At 50.6% G+C, this 15,080-nt stretch overlaps 1 protein-coding gene across 3 annotated transcripts in view; it reads right to left on the bottom strand.

The window, feature by feature from the left end:
- Positions 1-15,080, bottom strand: part of CAPN2 (calpain 2) — a 54,680-nt gene that overhangs the window by 18,085 nt on the left and 21,515 nt on the right. For all 3 annotated transcript variants that reach the window (XM_082389916.1, XM_082389914.1, XM_082389915.1), the window contains exons 3-8: positions 6,841-6,959; positions 6,175-6,308; positions 4,887-5,055; positions 3,603-3,686; positions 1,680-1,765; positions 691-765 (exon numbers count right to left, since the gene is read on the bottom strand). In XM_082389916.1, coding sequence (XP_082246042.1) covers positions 691-765; positions 1,680-1,765; positions 3,603-3,686; positions 4,887-5,055; positions 6,175-6,308; positions 6,841-6,959 — 667 coding nt within the window. The remainder of the gene's footprint in view (positions 1-690; positions 766-1,679; positions 1,766-3,602; positions 3,687-4,886; positions 5,056-6,174; positions 6,309-6,840; positions 6,960-15,080) is intronic.

Below are 15,080 nucleotides of genomic sequence, written 5' to 3'. Positions count from 1 at the left end.
AGGACGCAGCACCCAGGTTACCGGAGGACACACGGATAAGCCTGGACCTTCCGCCCAAGGCCAGACTAGGACCCAGTCAGGGCCAGGCAGAGCTGCTAGGAGACAGTACCTCGGGGCCACATGGCCACCAGGTCCGCCACTGGAAGGTGCCAATTCTAGTCCTGGTGCTACCACCTTCTAGCCAGGTGACCTTGAGCAAGTTACTTAAGCCTCTGTGAAACTCAGAACTCTCATCTGTAAAAATGGGGGCCACGTATATCAAATGAGACGAAATACGGCTGCTCATTTGGTAAAATGCTAGTACTGTACAGACGTAGGTGGTCCCAGAGTAGCACAGACACAGCCGCGTGGGCCCACTGCTACTCTCCAAGGGACCCATTTCTTGAGGCCTAGGGATGAATCTCTAGGAACTGGTTGGGAGAAAGGCCCATCTTTCCCCTCTTTTCTCTTGGGACCTGAACATGCCTGCAGGAATTCTTAGCCTTGTCTGCTGAGCTGCTCAGCTTCGAAACCCTACTGCTGAGATGGACAAATTGAAGAGGTTCAAGAATATTTTTGTTCAAGGTCTTATAGTGAATTTAAAACAACAACAAAACCAGGATCCCACGCCCCTGCTCCCTCAACACGATAATCTCACTCCTTTTCTAGTAAACATCAGACACTTCTTTCCCTAAAGCCTAAGGATCTTACCAGAATTCCCCATCTTCACGCTGTCTGGTCAGCCTTTCCCTCACCTCTGGGTCAATAGTGGTCCAGTTTGGGCAGCTGGAAAACCAAGCAATGGGAGAGGCATTAGAAACTAGTGTGGGACGATGACTTCTCCCCAAGATGCCCCGAAGTTGAGGACCGGGGACGTGCTCTCCCACCTGAGGGCCCAGAACCCAGTACGGGAGGGGAGTAACACACAGGTGGCTGAGAGGTGCAGGGCAGCAAGGTGAGAGGATACATTATCCTGGAAGATGGTGGCAAGGAAGATTCCAGAAAATAAACACAGCCCATCAGAGAGACATGAAGTAGCATCAGTGGCCCAAACTGAGACGGGCCTGTCAGCTCTTTTAAGGGGTGACTGGAAATTCGATGTAGGGGAGGGGGCGCTCATCTTGGCCTCTGCAGCTGACCTGCAGGCCCTGGCAGGCATCTCTATGCCATGGCAGAGGCTGCCAGGGAAAAGGTGAAGAACTGTGGGTGCTGGGCTGTGGAGGAGGACGGGGAGACGGGAGCAGAGGAAGATCATGAGAGGGGCTCACAGAGTTCACCCCAGAGAGTCGAAGGTCTAACGGGCCTACCAGGAACCCTGGACATCAACGGAAGGACTTCTCTCTGGTCATAGGCACAAAGTTTACATCCTTGGGATAGAACGAGTGCTTGGGGGAGGAAGGGTGTATTTTTTTCCCTGAAGATCCAATAGCAAGGTGACGCCAAGCTAGGGAAGGGAGGAACCATGAGGTGATGAAAGGATGAGGATCCCAGGAGCCCTGGGCCTTGTAAAGGCACCCAGATGGCTGGAGTGCACTGGTTAAGAGCCTAGAGGGCCACCAGCCCCAGGGGTCCCACTCGGGGTAGCCTGTGCTCTCGGGGCTTTATTCTCAGCATGGCTACCATGCCCCCCCTCTCCTCAGCTCCCCAGAACCGCCTGGAAAGAGTGCCCCTACCCCGGCTCCCGACCCTGCCCTCCTCACTTGTCGTTCCACTGCCCGGTCCACTCCACCTCTCCCCAGGGGTTCCGGATGCGGATCAGCTTCTGCAGGCTTCCTCTGCTCTCCACCTGCAGGAGGGGTGGGTGAAGGAGAGGGGAGAGATGTTGAGTTCAAGCCAGGCCTGGAGGTTCTCCGGCCCAAAGCCCCTTTTTCTCCATGAGCCAGGGGCGGGAGGCGTCAAGTCCATGTAATAAGGGGGATCACAAAAGGGAGAGAGAGGGCCTTGACTCCCAGACCCTCGCTGCTGCTCAGCTTTGGCAGCTCCCAAGGTCTGGCCCTTGGAGGACCAGGGCTCTTTAACCTCTATCCTGAGTCTGAGGCACAAACGTGCTTGTTCTAGACTCTGCGTTGGCACGTCACCTCTGAACCTCAGTTGAACTAACTATAATAGGATGTACTTTTTTGTCACAGGAGCTCCATCAAATGAACACTGGTGATGACAAGCAAATGCAGTGCATGAATCTTGATTTAAACCCTGGACTGGGGGCATTGAGGGTACTATAAAGGACATTTTGGAGCAACAGGGAAAATGTTTACATGGACTATATATATTAGATCATGCTATTGAATTAATGTTTATTTCTTCAGCATGAAAATATTACTGGGATTACGTAAGATAGTGTCCTTATGGGTAGGAGATAAATGCTGAAGTATTTAGGAGCGAAGTGTCCGTTGTGACATCTGCAATTTACTTCCAAATGGCTCAGAAAGAAAGTACACATACATAGAGACAAAACAGGTGTGGAAAATTTCAACCATCCTTGAATCTGGAAAAATAGCATATGGATGTTTATTATACTATTCTGTCAACTTTTCTGTAGAATTGAAATTTTTCAAAATAAAAAGATATATGCGGGGGTGTTAAATAAAACAAAGATTCATGGTTAAAAAAAAAGAGAGAGAGAGAGAGCGCTGCATATGTCAGAAGACCTGGGATCTAGTCCGTGTTTTGTAGTTAACAGTGGATGGTGGCTACCTTACAGTATAGTATAAAAACAAACAAACCAAAAACACAGCAAAGTCCAGGACAGCGACCTGCTTAGACACAATGTGTCAGGTACAGTCTGAGCGCTTTACATATATTAACTTGTTTGAATCACCTCAACAATCTGCAATGGATTTTTAAAATAATTAATTAATTAATTAATTTTTGGCTGCATTGGGTCTTCGTTGCTGTGCGTGGGCTTCTCACTGCGGTGGCTTCTCTTGTTGTGCAGCACGGGCTCTTGTTGTGCAGCACGGGCTCTAGGTGCGCGGGCTTCAGTAGTTTGTGGCACGTGGGCTCAGTAGTTGTGGCTCACAGGCTCTAGAGCGCAGGCTCAGTAGTTGTGGCGCACGGGCTTAGTTGCTCCGCGGCATGTGGGATCTTCCCGGACCAGGGCTCGAACCCGTGTCCCCTGCATTGGCAGGTGGATTCCCAGCCACTGCGCCACCAGGGAAGTCCCTACCATGGATATTGTTATTACTGTTTCTAATTTAAATTTGAGGAAACTAGGGGGCAGAAGAGAGTTTAAATAACTGCCTAAGGCCACACAGCTGGCAAGAGGCAGAGTCAGATTTGACCACTACAGTAATTGGGGCACCAATGCTTCTGTGAGATCAAATGTGAAAGCACTTTGAAGAGGATGGAACACTACACAGATGCAGTGTTGTTGTATTACCTTAGCTGGTCCAGAAGAACGAGACAATTCTGGAACTCAGTGGCACAGAGCGCCTGGACCGACCCGCGGCCAGCAGAGGGCAGCGCACGGCCGGCAGGGGCTGGGGAGGGCCGGCCCATCCCCTTGGCCCTGAATTTCAGCGAGGACTGGGGAACGCGGGCCCCACCCTCAGCAAGCAGCAAAAATGGCTTTCGCCATCATGTGAGCAAGAGAAAGACCCCTGAGAATGCCTGCCAGGCGTTACCTCCTCGGCGCCAGTGACCGAGTACGCGTGCCCCTTCACCAGCTTCTGGAAGGTGATGGCCTCCGAGTCTGCAGCACTGGTGATCTGGAAACGCGGGAGAATCAGTCCCAGCCCGGCCGCCGCATCCCGCCTCCTCCCTCCCTCCCTCCCTCCCTCCCTCCGTCGCTCAGGGCTCAGCAGGGCCTTGGCCCGGGTGGAGGGCCCCCCGCTCCCGCCTGGAGGCCCTCCTACTACTTCTTTAAGGTGCTGACGGGCTATTCGCAACCAGAGAAGAGGAGGCTGAGGGCAGCCCTCTGGGAGAGCGGCACTTGCACTCATGTGTGTGCCCGGCGCAGTCACGAATTCCCGCAGGAAAGGGCACACCGTGGAGGGGGCTCAGGACACACACCTGGACGGCATCGGTGGCCCAGGTGTGCTGAGTCCCCTGAAACTGCGAGGGCTGCCCCGCCCGCTGCAGGGTTTACACTAGGACGGTCCTTCGTTTCTGCCTGACTTCAGAATTGGCTCCTGTTCTGTGAGAACTTCCCCAGTCATTCCTTCCCCCATCTGTTCTGATGGAGGTTGTTATTTTTGTCTGGGTCAGTGAGAAGGGCTGCGTGGGAGTAGAAAGGGTCTCTGCCTCGAAATGCTTTGCAGAGAAAGTTTGAGAATCCCTGCCTGGAGTCAGACACAGACTTGGGCCCCCAGAGCCAGACTTCTTACCCCTGTCCCCACAGGGACCAGAGCTAGGACAGGGCTCCGGTGCCGGGCACAGGCAAAGCCTGGAGGCTCCTTGGGGACAGGGGTTGTGCCCACCTCCCTTCCTCTGGCGACGTTTGCCAGCAAGGCTGGCACGTGGGAATGGTTCCTTCCTGTGCCTTCTGAAGTCTTCCCACGGGCCCCTTAACCCTGCAGCAGTGGAGGGAAGGCTGCTGGGCTCCCTCCGGTCACAGGCCCTGCAGGTGGGGCAGAAGGTGTCTGGAATGGTCCTGCCTTGGGCCCAGCAGAGGGCAGGGGGCTCTCAGGGAAGCTGTGGTCTGGGGTGGTGAGTCAAAGGAGGCTGAGGGTTGTAAGTAGGCTGGAGAAGGAAAGGCTGGAGTCACCATCGCCCCAGCAGTTGTACCCCAGCCAGCCTGGTTGTCGCCGAGTCACCCCTGGGCTCCAGGTGATGTGCAATATGGTGGACAGAGGATGCGCTAACCACGTGGGGAATGAGGGCAGTGGGTTTCTTTGGTCACTGTTGGAGGAGGCTCATTTCAGCTAGAGGAGATGGGGGTGCGGCCAGGGAGGGAGGCCTGGACTTACATCGATGGAGCAGCCAAGGAGAGAGCCTTTCTGCAGAGCCTTCTGGATGATCTTGAACAGGTTGGGAGGGGCCTTCCTTAACTCATACCACTCGGCGATGCCTCCGGTGAAGTCCTCGAAGCCCTCAGTGGTGGCACCCCCCGAGAGTGCTTCGTAACACCCATTGATCCTGCAGGAAGGGGACAGACGCCGCTGCCACCTGGTGCTGACGCTTCTGCTTCTCCAAGTGCCCCTCCCCCCATGCCTCTTTTGTTGGATGCTCCAGGGACCCTCTGCTCAGTCTTTCCTTGGTTTGTCTCCACCTCGGGGTGCCCACGAGGGCAAGTGACTGTCCCCACAGCTACCACTGCCTGGTACTTTGTGAAGTTTTTGGAAAAAAATCTCACAGAACCTTAGAGTTGGAAGGACCTCGGTGTTTATCTGGCCCAACCTCCCGTATCGATTCTTTCTACATCCTGGCAGGAAAGCGGAGGTCTGCTAAATTGGCTGTTTGGCATTTATAGCTTAAGAGAAAACAATTCAGTAGTGAAAGCAGCTTCCCTGGGCTGTGTTAGGAGGGGCTGGTCTCTCCCCATGGCGATGTTGGCGCCCTGTGGCTTCCCTACCTCTACTATTGGAGCATAAGACTTAGTAGCACCTCAGGCCCCAGACCCTCACAGCTGGGTGTGTGACTCCTGGTCCTCCTCCCTGGCAGGGGCCGGAAGGGACAGAAATCCTCCTGATGCCTGAGAGCCGGTCATTCTCCCGAGGGGAGTCCAGGCAGCAGGGCCAGGACCAGGCCACTCTGGAGCGGGGGGCCGACGTGGGCGTCCCGCTGAGAATGGGCGGTGCTGAGCGCTGGACAAGCTCGACTCTGGGCAGCCTGGGGGGGCGGCAGGGGCCCGGCTGGGAGGGCTAGGGGAAATCAGTTTCACTCAGCGTATTATGATTATGTATCGTGGGCAAGTCTGCATCATTTTCCTACCTCTGCGATGGATAGTTTTGCCCACGGGCAGCAACTCTGTGCTGTATTTAGCTGACAAAAATGTAACATGACCTGCCAAGGACGCAGAGGTCCTTCTCAAGGCCAGCACGATCAGTACCATGACTTGTTCCTGTGCATTTGGTTAAAAACGGCAATAGCTGGGTGCGTTATCTCCTAGAACTGAGAGCCCAATTTTGTCCAGAGTGGTCCTTCTGTACAATAGGACTTGTCTTCAGGACAGCCCTTGACTAACTCCCGTGTTGCTTCCCAGAACACAGGGCAGCTGGGGCAGGCTGCCGGGGGACGGGCACGGCGGGCACTTACTTGGCGTAGGCCTTCTCCAGCAGCGCGCTCCAGAACTCGCTGCCCTCTGCCGAGTGCACGAAGAGCAGCTCCCCGTCCTTGGTGGGCAGCCTGTCGTCCACCACCACCTCCACCCACTCGCCGTACTGCCAGAACTGCGGGACGAGGAGGTGGTGGCAGCGTGCGGGTCGCGAGCCTCAGCCACGGCTGCCTCCTCCCTGCCCGGCCCCTCGGCGCCGCTTCCCCAAGCCCGTCGCATCCCGGAGGAGACGCTCCCTCTGGTCCTCCTCCTGCAGGTACAGCCTCGCCGAGAAGCGAGCGCAGAGGCACCTGCCCTTCCCTCCCAGGCCACACCTGCCCCTCCGGCACTCTGCCCTGTGCCTTATGCCTTTAAAAATACTATTTCTCCTTTACCGGCAAAAAAGGAGGACAGTGAGCAGTGCCTTCACATCAGACCCCAAATAATCAACTTTCTTAACAAAATGTGGGAGTTACTTCCTGAGTACCCTGCCCTACCGCCCTCCTCCCCATCGCTGCCCTTACAGGGTCCCAGGGCGCGCGACCGGCCAGGCAGCTTCCTGCTGTCTCTCAGTGTCCTTCGTAGAAGAGTACTGTGCCTGGCCCCCAGCACCTGCTCCTAGCCCTCAGGACCCGTTCAGGAGAAGCTCGAGCCAACCCTTAAGTTACCTGGAAGCGGAAGATCCCCGCGTAGTTCTCCTGGAAGCTCTGGTCCAAGGGGACGACTCGAGCCAGGATTTCTTCATTCAAGGTGAGGGAGGCAATGGCCGCCAGCAGCCAGCAGTCACCTGTGAACACGGTGTAAGGAGCTCTCATCAGAGAGGTCGCAGTGCCGGGAGAACGTTAAACCTCTTGTCCCCACCTCCGGCACTTGAGGCCTAAGGCGAGCCCGGCACAGGTGTTCCCCCCGGTCCTCACATGAGGGGTATGGAGGAGGGCTGGGGGGATGCGTTGAGGGAATGCTGAGGGAGAAATGTTTTCGCTGTGATAGTTGAGATGGGAGAATTCATTCCCTGAAGGACGCAGAACCCTGTGATGGCTGGACTGTGTCCTCACAGCCGGCTCCGTGCCTGGTCCACCGAAGGCGCATGACGGCGAGCCTGTGTGGAGTGAGGACTCCAATTCAGCAGCAGAGGCTTCTGACAACACAGGGCGTAAAGGTGGGCGAGTCTGAGGGAGAGGAAGAAGGCACCGGCAGGCAGCCCCACGGACACAAGTGCAAGAGCCCGAGTCTGAGAAGGCACCCTGGGCGATCTCCCTGAGGACGGGCGAGGAACACCTCTGGGTGGCTGTGTGGGTACCACACGTGGGAGTCAAGGATGGGGACAGTCAGATGGTCGGCTGTCTGGCAGTCTGGCTTCCCCTTAGCCTCGGTGCCCTCCTCTGTGACACGTGAGTAACTGGGAGGCGTGACGAGAGCATGTGTGTAAAGCACACACCCGTTTCAGGTGGTCAGAAGCAAGCTGGTAGCAGGGAGGGGTCATGTTTGCCACGAGATAAAAGGCCCGACTGATGGGGGTGTTCTGGGACGAGGATGAGGAAGTTTACTCCATTCTTAAGGAATGTGCACTTTCCTACAATTTCCCATGACAAGAATAGGAAATAGCCTCAGATGAGTTTGATTTCTGTGGCTGGGTTTATTTTTATTAATTGGCAGGTCTATTAAAAGTGTTACTGAAGGACTTCCCTGGTGGTGCAGTGGTTAAGAATCTGCCTGCCAATGCAGGGGACACGGGTTCGAGCCCTGGTCTAGGAAGATCCCACATGCTGCGGAGCAACTAAGCCCATGCGCCACAACTACTGAGCCTGTGCTCTAGAGCCCGTGAACCACAACTACTGAGCCTGTGTGCCACAACTACTGGAGCCCGTGCTCTGCAACAAGAGAAGCCACTGCAATGAGAAGCCTGCACACCGCAGCAAAGAGTAGCCCCCGCTCGCTGCAACTAGAGAAAGCCTGTGTGCAGCAGCGAAGACCCAATGCAGTCAAAAATAAATAAATAAAAATAAATAAATAAAATTTTTAAAAAATGTCAACTCTTTTTAAAAAGTGTTACTGAAATTCACCGCAATCTTTGAATTCTGTGGACTAGTTGGTGTCCTGAGAGTTGCTGAACCGGCTGAACTGCTAACACTTAGCAATGATGGGGGAACAGCTCTGAGGCCTCTAGGTGCTCACACCGGCCCTGTGGGAAGTGGAGGCACACCCCTCCCTAACCAGCCAGTCGGTAGCCAAAGGAAGTTAAATCCCTTTGCTCCTTAGGTTGGGCGGCCGCTGTGGGTTCACCACAGTTTTCCACTCAGCGGCCATCTCTTCCCTCCTGGCGCCACCAGTGACCCTCTGGGAAGCAAGTCTCCTTGCCTCCTCCCTGCCTGAGAGGTTTGGGTAGCGCTGGCCCTGCCCCCAGTTCCAGAGGTGGATCTGCAGCAAGCTAGGCTGCACATTCTCTGGCTTCAATGGTTCGCTTGGGGAAGGTTCTGTTATCCAGCCAGAGCCAGGGAGGTATGAGGAGACCACTCCTGGGGCTTCAGAGAGAGTGGACAGGTGTCCTCTTCTACTGCATTGGCTCTACAATGAGGTACGGTCTACTGCTGAAGCCATCTTGCAGCCAACTCAGAGGAAGAGGGGCTGAGAGCTGGAGAGAGAGAAACCATGTCCTGGTGTCATCACTTGAGTCCCTGTATCAAGCTGTACCTGAAGCCACACCTGCCTTGGACTTCTCAGTTACAAGAACGGATCATGTCCCTATTTCCTGACCCATTAGCCAGGGCTACCAGTTCCTGCCTCTTGACTGCTAGGGGAACTTGGGCAATAGCCATTACTGATGAGGCCTTCCTATGTGCCAGCCACTGTTCTAGGAGCTGCAGGTTCATCATTTCATATATTTCTCACAACAGCTCTATGAGGATGGTGCTATGACCATCTCCATGTTAAAGCTGAGGATGGCAAGTCTTGGGAGGTTAAGTGCACTGCCAACAGTAAAACACGACAAGGAAGAGTTTAAAAGGTGTGGTGTTTGTCAGATGTCAGAGACAACCTTTTGGGTCAACTAGATCTTTTTATAAACCAAACTAGAGACTCTTTGACACACTGAGAATAGGAGCTTACAGAGAAACTTGGCAATGAGAGTTTTAAGCACTGGCCCTGGGGAAGGAGCCCCTGGTTGGTGAGGATGGAAATCTAGGTAGAGGAGCTTTTCCCAGCTTGGTTCCATACGCTGCCTTGTAGGAACCAGACCGTCATTGAAACAGACGACATTCAGGCCTTTTCTGAGCACCCGCCCCTCTCTCACTTAGACCTCGTCATACTGTCTGTCCTGGAGGATGGCTACACCAAGTGACAGCCGCTCTTCGAGTCACGAGATCCTCCTTTTCAATCTATTCCCCTTCCTCCAACTTCAGATCTTCTCCTGACTTTAGTCCTTCTTTGAGAACCTGGAGATGCCTGTGATTCTTATTTTTCTTGAGGTTATTTGAGATTTTCTAGGAATCTTGGAAAATGACTTGGGTCTGTCAATACATGGAGGCAGATAGGCTTGTGGATAAAGTGGGCCCAAGTGTAGGAACTTCAGCGACATTTGTCCTGAAACCAGTTATTCCCATGGTTCCTGTAGCTCTTCTGTCAAATCCTCAGAAGAGCTGCCCAGTCTGTCTGACTCTGGGGGGGCCATCTTAACGCCCTCCTGGTTCTGTTTCCCTTGGTACCAAGAGTCGACGCCTTTCCCTTGTGCGTGTGTGTAGGCATCACACGAGTGTGTGTCTGCAGGACCTGTCGATTGTTTTTTAGTGTTGGAGGTCACAGCTGACTGTGCTGCTATTCGTGGGATAGTGACTGAATTCAGGTAGTGATGCCTTTTCCTTTTTTTTTTTGTGGGTCATACATCTAGGTCAGTGCTGACTGTACATGTGTCTCAGATTACCGCTCACCACCAGACCTGGACGTTCTTGCGACATCCCAGAAATCAGTGGCCACGTTTCATGGCTCCCTGTTTTTTTCCTTCATGTCCCAGAAGTATTTTTCCTGGTCACCCCGGGAGCAGCAAGGCCTCATCTCCCCCTGCCCTTCAGAGAGGATCTTCATCCCTTCCTATTCCAATCTAACATGTTTCCTCTGAAAGGATTCATAATCCTAGAATGTCTCCTAGACGACAAAACTGTACCTTTTAGAGTAAGTTACAAAAAAAAAGGGAATTCCCTGGTGGTCCAGTGGTTAGGACTCTGCGCTTTCACTGCTGGGGCCCAGGTTCAATCCCTGGTCAGAGAATTATGATCCCGCGAGCCGCACAGTGTGGCCAAAAAAAAAAAAAAAAAAAGAGAGAGATTAAGTTTCTTGAGGTCACAGGTCCTGGAAAGGGCAGACAGGGACAGGAATCTAGACTCTTGACTTCTGGTCTGTGCTCCTTCCACCAAAAGGAATGAAAGAAATAACAAGTAGCGGCTTCCCTGGTGGCGCAGTGGTTGAGAGTCTGCCTGCCAATGCAGGGGACACGGGTTCGAGCCCTGGTCTGGGAGGATCCCACATGCCGCGGAGCAACTGTGCCCGTGAGCCACAGCTACTGAGCCTGCGCTCTAGAGCCTGTGCTCCACAACAAGAGAGGTCACGACAGTGAGAGGCCCGCGCACCGTGATGAAGAGTGGCCCCCGCTTGCCGCAACTAGAGAAAGCCCTCGCATAGAAACGAAGACTCAACACAGCCAAAAAATAAATAAATAAATAAACAGAAATAACAAGTAGTTAACATTGTATATAATACTCTGCAATTTACAAAGAACATGGTCCACATTTTATTTGATACTTACAGAAATCCTATGAGATGATTATCCTAATTATTATCACCTTTTTTGGATGAAGCTCAGGAAGTCTATGTTCTACACAGTTAGCAGGTCTTACATGTAAATCCTCTGAATCCAAATCCTGGGTTTTGTTTAAAAACCATACCCTGCTGAAGATTTCCTTTGGTTAAGAGTATCTGATTCTTCTAACTAGGGAAAGACTCCACTTCTAACTAGGAAAATCCAACTGCAATTCAAATTTAAAACTAAGGGGTAACGAGCTGGCAGCTTCCTGAACTCCTACATTGTATCTTAATACCCCAATATCCTTGGCTCAGAAATATTAAAACATATCACCCATTCACTGCAATGCAATTCCTTATAGCAACAGGAGGATGGCCTGTCATTGCACAGCCAAGACCCTGGCACTAAGATCACAGCACAAGCAAGAAGCAACAAGAGTTAGATGCATTTTACAGTCAAAGGTTCAAAGTTTTTTTATCGGGTCTCCAAATTCTGGAGTTGAGGGAGACTTAGAGCCACTTAGAAGAACATCTTGATTTCTAATAAGGTGGAAGCACTTGAAATCCTATTTTATTATTCTGATTTCTTAACTTTCTCCCTCACCCCATGCAGCAAAACATTTTTAACTAAGTTGGGAAGCTCCCTTATGTAGAGCCCATTTTTAAAGTTTATTTAATATCTGTTTATATAAGCTTTCTCAGTAACAAGATCTGAAGACAACGGTTATCGTAGTTTACATTCACGGAGACTTACTGTGTGCCAGGCCCTGTGCTAAAATGCTTTACATGCATTGCAAACAACAACAACAAAATGTTGCCTGTCATTCCAGGAAACAACAATGTTGCGGCCATCAAGCCATCAGCCACGGTAGCCACCCAAACAGTGCACCCTGAGGGGATTCAGGATGGAGAAAAACTGGTCCTAGATAATTAAGATGCATATCTAGGGAATAATTTCAATGAGCCCAGACTCTTGGATCTTCCCATACATAGAAAAACACTAAAATCATTAACTTGAGATGTCTGTTTTTTTGTGATTAGCAGTGGTCTTTTGATGTCCACTACATTATTTTTCAATAAAAACTCCTACATACCCTGCTCCTCCCTTACCTCTTTGGAACAGTCCCTCAGAGCTACCTGAGAGGCTGTCTCCCAGGCTATAGTCCTCAGTTAGGTCCCCGAATAAAACATAACTCGCAACTTTTAGGTTGTGCGTTTTTTTCAGTCGAAAGTATCATGACGTTATCTCATTTCCTTGCCACAAAACAATCTGGGGTAGGTGGGTACTATTACCACCCTCTGTAAGGAGATCGGGTGGCTCACCCCAAGGTCTCAGCTGATGAGTGGCTGTCAGATCTGTCTGAGCAAAGCACATGCTTTTAATGTATAATCTGAACAGTCTCCTTTACGAGTAGGTGTCAATTTCTAATTCACCCAGTTCACGAAACATGGTCTTGGGGGCTTCTGTCCTTGAGAGGTGACTCCATTATGTTTCAGTGTTTGGGCTGCACAGTGTTTTTTCTCTAGCTTCCTGCTCACTCCGCCTGGATGGCCACGTCCGCCTGAGGGTTTCCTCCCCACGTGGAAACCTGTTCTGCACCCTCATTATCTGTAGCCTCACACAGTGCCACTCCTTCGGGCTGAGGGTTCTCCCTACCAAGGTCACAATCTACTCTCCCTAAAATGATTTATGAAAACCCGTCTCCTCTGGGTAATCCCATGGTGATCTGCTTCTGCAGAGGTGACCTGGTTGGAGAAGTCACTGGAGTTTCCTCCTGGCACAGCCTGTTTGGGTCAGTGACACCCTGGTCTGGATAAAACTAGGCCAGGGACTTCCCTGGTTGCGCAGTGGTTAAGAATCCACCTGCCAACGCAGGGGACATGGGTTCAAGCCCTGGTCCGGGAAGATCCCACATGCCGCGGAGCAACTAAGCCCGTGAGCCACAACTACTGAAGCCCGCGTGCCTAGAGCCTGTGCTCCGCATCAAGAGAAGCCACCACAATGAGAAGCCTGCGCACCACAATGAAGGGTAGCCCCCACTCGCCGCAACTATAGAGAAACCCTGCACGCAGCAACGAAGATCCAACGCAGCCAAAAATATATATAAATAAATAAATTTATTAAAACAACAACAACAACAAAACCAGGCCAGCTGGTATGGGCCAGGCAAGACAACCCGCTGACCTCTGGGGCTCCAGACCACTTGTGGTGCAAACTGGTTTGAGAGGGTGCCTGCCAGTCACCAAGGTCTCTCCTGGAATGTTGCCACATGGATGGGGCTTGAAAAAGAAAGATCCGGTGTGCAGTTTTCTACGGGTGTTTAAATTATGTATCTATAAGAGACTCTGGACTTGAGCAAATATTTCTGCCTCGTGCTCATTTGTTTGTCTGTTTGGCTCTGCTCTCCAGTCACACGAGAAGATATTTTGGCAGAGGTGAGGGTGGCCGCCCAGACCGCTCAGGGGATGTGTCACTGAACAGTGCACCACGAAAACTCCTGCCTTCCCTTCCTGGTGGGTTTTCCAGTTGTTACATGATTTTAGCCTTCCTGCCCAGGTACAAAGTCCTTTTAGAAGGGGCAGAAGGAGGCGATAACCTTCTGATCTTTATTTACTCCATTTATCTCAGAGCAGAAACAACTGTCTTGGGGGCCTGAGTGCCAGACTGCGTGAGCTGGAGGTGAGGATGGGTACCTTCTGGTTGCCTCCCCACATCCAGCCTACACCCTTTTCCATCCTGCCCTCTGCCCCAGAGCTGACCTCAGTGGATGAAACTGTGGGCTCCCGGGGCCTCTGGCTGCTGGGAGGGTTTGGCCAGCGGGGAGCCCTAAAGACCAGAGGGAGGGAGGAAAGTGAGATTAGTGTATTTCTTCCCTGGCTCCTTCTTTGTGAGCTTGGCTCGAGCTATGTCCCTTGGCTGCAGGCACTGTTCTTTTAAGGTGGCATCTGTACACGACCCGGTTCTAGAATCCTGACAACTGCCTCCGACTCACATCAGGGCTCTCTTCTGGGAGGGATGGTTATGCTTCCTCATTTGATTACAGAGGCTTCCAGCCACGCTGTTTATGTCCAACAGTGTTCAAGACTTCTCTGACTAGTGTGGTTCACCCTTATAGCTAACTCCAAGGACACCACCCTGCCTGGAGAGGCGTAGACAATCATTTACTCCATTTAAAAGGTGGCCCGCATTCTTGGCTAAAAAGATTCATCATCATAAAATTGGCACTTCCTCTTAAGTCAGTCTATAAATTTAATGCAATCCCAATAAAAATAGCAAGAGGATTTTTTAAAAATTGGAACTTAGCTGATCCTAAAATTTACAAGGAAAAAGTAAACATAAAGCCTAGCCAGAAAAAATTCTAAAGGGAGTGGAGTCTAGCTCTATTAGCTGTTAAAACACAAATAGAGCTACAATATCTAAAATAGTACAGAACTTGTGCAAGAGTATACAGAGATTCATAAATGGCACAAAATAGAAAGTCCAGAAATAGTTCCAAACATAGGAATTTAGTAAAGATAAATTATTCACAACTGGAATTGGAACAACTGAGTAGCCATCTAGAAAAAAATCAAGTTATAGCTCATCTTGTCATGGGGATAAATTCTAAATGGAATAATATTTACATAAACATAACATTATATATCTTAACAATGTACTTTATATTATTTATATGTTATATATAAATATGATAAATCTAGCCATTTGTATTATTTACATATTTATTGTTTATGTATTTATATGATATATTATATTTTAATATGTTCACATTATAAATATATTTATAAATCTATATATCCTAGAAGAGACAATGGGAGAATTCTATTATAATCTTAGAGTGGTGATAGGCTATCAAATTGTAACTTAGAAGCCATAAAAATTTTAAATGATAAACTTTACATTAAAGTAAAAAAAATTTGCATGGTAAAAAAAAATCACAATAAGCAAGGTCAAACTAAAAATTAATAGGGAAAAATATGTTATTCAGATCCCAGACCACAAGTGATATATAAATCTTCCTAGTATTTAAAAGGAAGAAAATGAAAGCTCAATAGAAAAATGGGCAAAGATATAAACAGTTAATGGAAAAAGGAAAAATTAATGTCTCTTACACATATT

The sequence above is a fragment of the Balaenoptera borealis genome, assembly GCF_965194805.1.
Source record: "Balaenoptera borealis genome assembly, chromosome: 1".
Lineage (NCBI taxonomy): Eukaryota > Metazoa > Chordata > Mammalia > Artiodactyla > Balaenopteridae > Balaenoptera > Balaenoptera borealis.
The sequence above is the reverse complement of the archived record's forward strand: the minus strand, read 5'-3'. Positions and strand labels throughout refer to the sequence as shown.